We start from the raw sequence: 6,023 nt of genomic DNA, 5'->3' as shown, positions 1-6,023 counted from the left end.
TGGCCTCCACGCACCCAGTTTACTTCCGGTGCTTTTCCATTTTCTCCAACGTCTTGTTGGAATCAGCCGGACTCTGGTCTCCCGGGTTCATATAGGACTTATCGATGGTGATAAGGGCCTCCTTGATGTAATTTTGCACTGCGGAGACCGCCGCACAGATGGCCTGGCTGCCAAAGCCATGAGTTATCAGGCTGAAGTGAGACAAACAGTTTTGTATGTTCGTCTCCAAGACCGGGGTGGGCCTGCTGTTCCCGTTGGGTGTTCGATCTTGATGGAGGAGGTCCGTGAATTCCTTGCACACTTGCCTGTGAAAACAGTCGGTGAATGTTACCCAGCTCTTAACGAATAAGCCCCCACCCCCGTCCCCACCCCCGATCCTATTAGGCTAGGATCAGAAAGGAGAACGTAGCATTCATTTCTGAGACAGTCTCCAAAGACGGAGGTGAGGCTCGAACCCATTATGCAGCCAAGAATGACCTCAGACTTACTACCACCTCTACCTCCCCTGTACGAGATCACAGGTATTCACTTCTACTCTTGGTGCAGGCAGCACTGAGGACCAAATGTGTGCTTACATATATGCTAGGAAAGCACTCTACCAAGTGAGACAGCCCCCGCCTCCAATAACTAACCAACACTGAACCCTTGAGTGCCATGCCCCCCGTGCTTAATTAGCACTCGTCTTGTGCCAGGCCAGGGTTTTAGGGCTTTCTAAACACTATCTCATTTAATCTCTGACACATGGGTTAAGTCCAGCCACCTGGCCAAGGTCAAGAGGACCAATCTATGTAGCCCAGGCTAGCCTTGGAACTCACTTTGTAGCTGAGGATAACCCTGATAACTTCAGCTCCTCTTGCTTCCCCTTCCCAAATGCTGGCATTACAGGAATATACCGCCATGCTAGACTTTTATGTGTAGCTGAGAATGCTGGCCTGGCTTCATGCATGCTAGGCAAACCCTACCTACTAACTGAGGTACATAAATTCTTGCACATACCCAAAGGCAATAAACGGTGCTGTGCCTGCTGTGAGCAGGCCCCACGCTACCCGGAATGGAGAAATGCCCTCCTCTAAACACTACTAGAGGCTGCTGCTGACTCAGCAAAGCTCTGGCCATTGCCCACTCCAGCAGCTTTCAGGTTTTAAGCCCCAGGGATTGGACAGGCCAAATACTCACTGTGCCGCCAACAACATACTCTTCCTAGTGGCCATCTCATTCCGTCCCCCAAGATGCGGTCTTGTTAAATAGTCAGCCACTGCTTTACTGGGAAACTCAGCTTCGCAGACATAGGCAAAGTCCCGCGCTAGGTGGACGGCTTCTCCTGCAATAGCAGCAGGTTTAGAATCTAGAGCGGCTGTGGTCAGCAGGGTCACTTTGTTTCCTCCCGCGCGCTCTGACCGGCCATTAGGAGTGCTCACCTATGCAGTTTTTGTTTTGTTTTGTTTTGTTTTGTTTGAGACAAGGTTTCTCTGTGTGGCCCTGGCTGTCCTGGAACTCACCCTGTAGACCAGGCTGGCCGTGAACTCAGAAATCCGCCTGCCTCTGCCTCCCAAGTGCTGGGATTAAAGGCGTGCACCACCACTGCCCGACTCACCTATGCGGTTTTATTAATTGCCCACGTATGGACATTTATGAGTTAGGGTGAGTGTGTGCTATGGCACGGGTCAGAGGTCAGCCTTCAGGAGGAGACTCTTGTTTTGAGACAGGGTCTCTAGTGTCTGCCAGGTTTCATTCTTTTATTCCCTGCCCCCCTCGGCTTTCAAGACAGGGTTTCTCTGGCTGTCCTGGAACTCACTGCATAGACCAGGCCGGCCTTGAACTCACCGAGACCCACCTGCCAATGTCTCCTGAGTGCTGGGATTAAAGGCGTGTGCTGCCACAGTCTACGCTTGGTTATCTAGAATCTTCCTTTCAAGACTGGGTGTCTCTCACTAAGTAGCCCTGACCAGCTTATAACTTGCTCTCTAGCTCAAAAAAGAGAAAAGAAGTCAAATTCTGGGAAGGTGAAGGCAGGAGGCTCGAGTTGAAGTTCATTCTAGGCTCCCCAGCCAGCCTGGGGCAGGAGGCTCCAGAAGCAGCCAGTACAGCCTTACAACATGCCTGCAACCCTGGCACCCAGGAGGCTGAGGTTCAAGGCTCAGAGAGGACTCAGCTGGAGCTGTCTGGGGTCCTGGGTTTAACCAGCAATACTAGGAAGAAAGTGGTGGTGGTGGGGTGCATCCTAACTGAAAACAAAGCCTCAAGGCCAAGGGCGTCAGGAGTAGGGAGAGAGAAGAATGGGGCAACCCATTTCTTCAGGCGAAGGCAACCTGGCTTCAGGGCTCCAGAGTGTAGAGAGGCCTGAGGTGGGTCCGAATACAGGTGCCAGCGTTGGGACACCTACTTTCTTCTGTAAACTTCTCAGAGTGGCTCGTAAGGAAGCCTGGAAAAGGTTAGGAAGGTACCAACCCCATCCATACTCCACGCAAGACAGCTGTTCTCAGTCAGGCCTTTCTGCTCGTCCTGACCTCCATAAGGCACATGCAAAGGCATGGGGGAATCCTGTCAAGTCCCTTTCAGCACGAGTCACATCATGCGGCAAGGAAAATCAAGTGTTCTGAGACAGCTCTGTCCTGGAGAGCCGGCTTCTTGTGGCCATCCTGTCTTAAGTCAGCCAGCACCGGGCCGACTGACAACAAAGGGGCCCAGGGGCCTGGACTGAGGTATTTGTGTCCAGGCCCACCTTCCTGGCTTCTGTAACAATGCGCTCCTTGCTTTTTTTTTTAAGTATTTACTTTCCTTTTAAAGGCTAAGCATGGCATTCTTGGCTATCTTCCAGACTGGGGGACGGGTCTCCATTTAAAACCTGGGTTGACATAGCTATGACCTCAGGACTGGAGAAAGGAGCTCATTTGTGGACCATGAGTTTCATTCCTTTTTTAAAAAGTCCCCTCCCCCCCTTCCACGAAGGGGAGAAATGGTGAATTAAGCCAGTGCCCATTGTGTCCACTGAGCAGGGTCCTGATACCCCACAACTAGAAAGATATAACAGCAAGACAGTGAGTGTGACTCCTTATGGGTCCATCCTTGATGGACCGAACATTTCAAAAGCTAGTTCACGTCACAGGGAAAGTTTTGCCAACTCCCCCATAGGTCCAGAAAAACGAAAGCTTTGGTAGCATGACTCTCTGAGTGAAGACAGCAAGACAAGACAGCACAAGCCGTACAGACCTTCCACGAGAGACGTGAGGAGAGTGACGTGGGCAGCTTTCCGTCTCCCAGCTGGAAGGTTCAACCCAATTTTGTCCAACTTCTCCCTCAAGGACCGGCCTCCATTTTTGGATTTTGCTCTTCATGGAAAGAGAAAGTTGGCAACTTTTAAAACAATTAAACGAATGAACAAACAAACCAGACCCCTCCCCTCTAAAAATCTCAGAATCCACTAGTAGGGGTGCAGAAAAATCTTCACTCAGGATTGTAGCAGTAAACTCCCTGGGGGGACCAAACACTAGACGCTGCCCCACTCCATGCAGCTGCTGTATCTTAATCCCAACCAAACGATAACCTGTTACTGATGTTTTAGCACCTTCTGCATTTGGCACTTTCAAAACGAAGATACGCACTAAAAAGCTCTCTTAACACAGATTAGAATTCAGTGTTAAGATATAAAAGTTACATAAATGTTAAAAATACCCCCAGGCCCTTTTACACAGTCACCTTCAACTACCCAACCCCCAGGAGGCCCTGAACAGGTCTCACCTTCTGAGCACGCCTCCCAGGAGCGAGGCATTTAGGCATTCGGGTGGTGATAGTCGCCTCTGGACCTCAGCCACTGTCACTTTGTACTTAGATGTGGAGCTGAGCAGGGACAGTCTTCCAGGGACAGAGCAGAAGACTTCGCTGGGGTTCATGACAGCTCCCACCAGGTCCTTCTGACAGGGGAGCCCCAGAGGGTTCTTGGTCATTGAAATGGGTCCTGTGGGGGACAGAACAGGCTTGCCATAGAACCGGATAGGGCAGAGAGACCTTTTCAAAAGGGCGAGCCTTCAGAAAACTCCACACACACAACTACATACTGCAAGAAGGCTTTCAAAAGCCATATCCTTTCTTCAAAGACTGGAGTCTGAAATCCTCAGTTAACACCTCCAGATCTTAATTAGTAAAGATTCCATGCACAGAGTCCTCTCTCTCTCTCTCCCCCTCTCTCTCTGTTCCTGGCCACCGGTAATCTGTTTAATTAAAGCATTTGCTTTCAGAAAAACCGCTTCAATACGAAATAAATGGCATCCTCTCCCTCTCCTCCAAGATGAACTGAAACCACCACGGGAGGTGTTTAGATCATCGCCAGACCCTTCAGTGCAGGGGACACCGGACACCGGGGAGTTCAGAGCAGCCAGAGCTGCTTAGGTCTACTTAGAAACTGTTTCTTTTCAGGTTTTTCTCTCCAGACCTCTCCCAACTTACCAATATAGTTCCCGATCTCAAGGCCATAACTACCTGTAATTTAGGATGATTCCATTTCCCCCCAAAAAGACTGGTAACCCTGTCACTGTCTAACCTAATCAAGAGCCACCCACTCACTGTAATCCAATTTCCCCAACCCCCTCCCTCCTATAAACCCCCGAGGTCTGTCCTTATTAAGGCCGCATATTAGGAGAAACCTATTAAGTAGCAGCAGAACTAAGAGCCTTGCCAATAGCTGTCCTCGACAGAAGACATAAAATCTCTTCCATGCCAGCAAGAAGGCTCAGCAGTGAAAGGTGCTTGCGGCCAAGCCTGACACCCAGGTTCAGTCACCGGGACCCACGTTATGGAAAGCGAAAATCAACTTCAGCAGGTTAGATTTTGACCCCCATAATAAATGTACCTCTAAAAAGTAAAATCAGGTCAATTTCTTTAAGTTAAATTACAGTTTCCCACCTGTAACGCCAGCACTAGGGGGGTTGAGCCAGGAGGCCCACAACCAGTTCAAGGCCACGCTGGGTTACAGAATGGGAACATTTGATTCAAAAAATACAGCCCCTAACAAAAAATCCTTTAGAAATTACAGCTCCTGAGAGTTCTTTTCGTTCAGGTTAGGAACTGACTTTGGTTCTAGCGTGGTCTTCTGCAATCATCATCAGGCCCCTCCTCCACTAGATGAGCCACGTTGGCCACTTCAGCCTTACAGAAAAGGGGCAGCTTCACTGGTCAGGGGCACGCGTTAGACTCAGAGTCAATGTTTACCTTTGCGAATGACCGTCTGATCGTGTATTAGCAGGTGCGGGTCGTCCACATTCTGGGGGGAAAATGACAATTTCTTTTAAGTTTGGAGGAAGGTAGAAAGGCTGGAGTTGTGATAAGGTAAGGCTGAACCCCCCACCCCCAAATCTCCAGTCCCTGCTGCTCACCTGCACCTCCTCTATGGGGTGAGCCATCTCGTGCAGCCCCAGGTTCTCAGCCAGGCCGGCGGCTTCCAGGGCGTGCGCGTGAGGCAGCAGCAGGTCAGAACGGCGGTAGGCTTCCCGCCGGGCACTCACCGTGCCACCCTCCAGCCCTGAAATATGGGGTAGAAGACCTGCAGAGCGGCTGTGGTGCGAGGCCAAGCTAGAGCCCTCCTGGCTCTGTCGACCGGGCCAGGCCTGCTGCTGGCTGCCGGTGGCCGCAGGCTGGTGCAGGGGGTTGATGGCGGCAGCGTAAGCCTCCCCTAGGTGCGAGTAATGGTCGGCGGACTGCGAGTATGCCAGCTGCTGGTAGGGCGGTGGGAAGTAAGGAGGCGGCTGGTACTCTGCAACCCCGGTGTGCGAGAGAGGCGGCGCGGGACTGTAGAGATGTTGTCCCGCAGAGGAGAGGTGAGGGATACGCGGGTTGCCATTACTGCTGGAGTCGTGGCGATCCTGGGAGAGAAACGGCAGAAACCCGGTTAGTACGAAACCCTGCTCCAGCGAACAGGCAAGCCAGGAGGGGCACCTCTGCGCCCCACCAAGCTCGAGCCACGCGTCCCCACCCGCCCTTGAGCCCGAGAGCCCCTGGGGACCATGAGCTCCCGGGACTTCGTTGTGAGC

At 51.7% G+C, this 6,023-nt stretch overlaps 1 protein-coding gene across 1 annotated transcript in view; it reads right to left on the bottom strand.

Annotated features, from left to right (window-relative positions):
* Positions 1–6,023, bottom strand: part of LOC116091478 (transcription factor AP-2 gamma) — a 7,660-nt gene continuing 1,637 nt past the window's right edge. Inside the window, exons 2-7 of the mRNA XM_031372900.1 lie at positions 5,370–5,855; positions 5,206–5,257; positions 3,739–3,955; positions 3,211–3,329; positions 1,177–1,321; positions 1–305 (exon numbers count right to left, since the gene is read on the bottom strand). Coding sequence (XP_031228760.1) covers positions 20–305; positions 1,177–1,321; positions 3,211–3,329; positions 3,739–3,955; positions 5,206–5,257; positions 5,370–5,855 — 1,305 coding nt within the window. The 3' untranslated portion in view covers positions 1–19. The remainder of the gene's footprint in view (positions 306–1,176; positions 1,322–3,210; positions 3,330–3,738; positions 3,956–5,205; positions 5,258–5,369; positions 5,856–6,023) is intronic.

The sequence above is a fragment of the Mastomys coucha genome, unplaced genomic scaffold, assembly GCF_008632895.1.
Source record: "Mastomys coucha isolate ucsf_1 unplaced genomic scaffold, UCSF_Mcou_1 pScaffold15, whole genome shotgun sequence".
NCBI lineage: Eukaryota > Metazoa > Chordata > Mammalia > Rodentia > Muridae > Mastomys > Mastomys coucha.
This window is presented reverse-complemented; position numbering and strand designations above follow the sequence as displayed.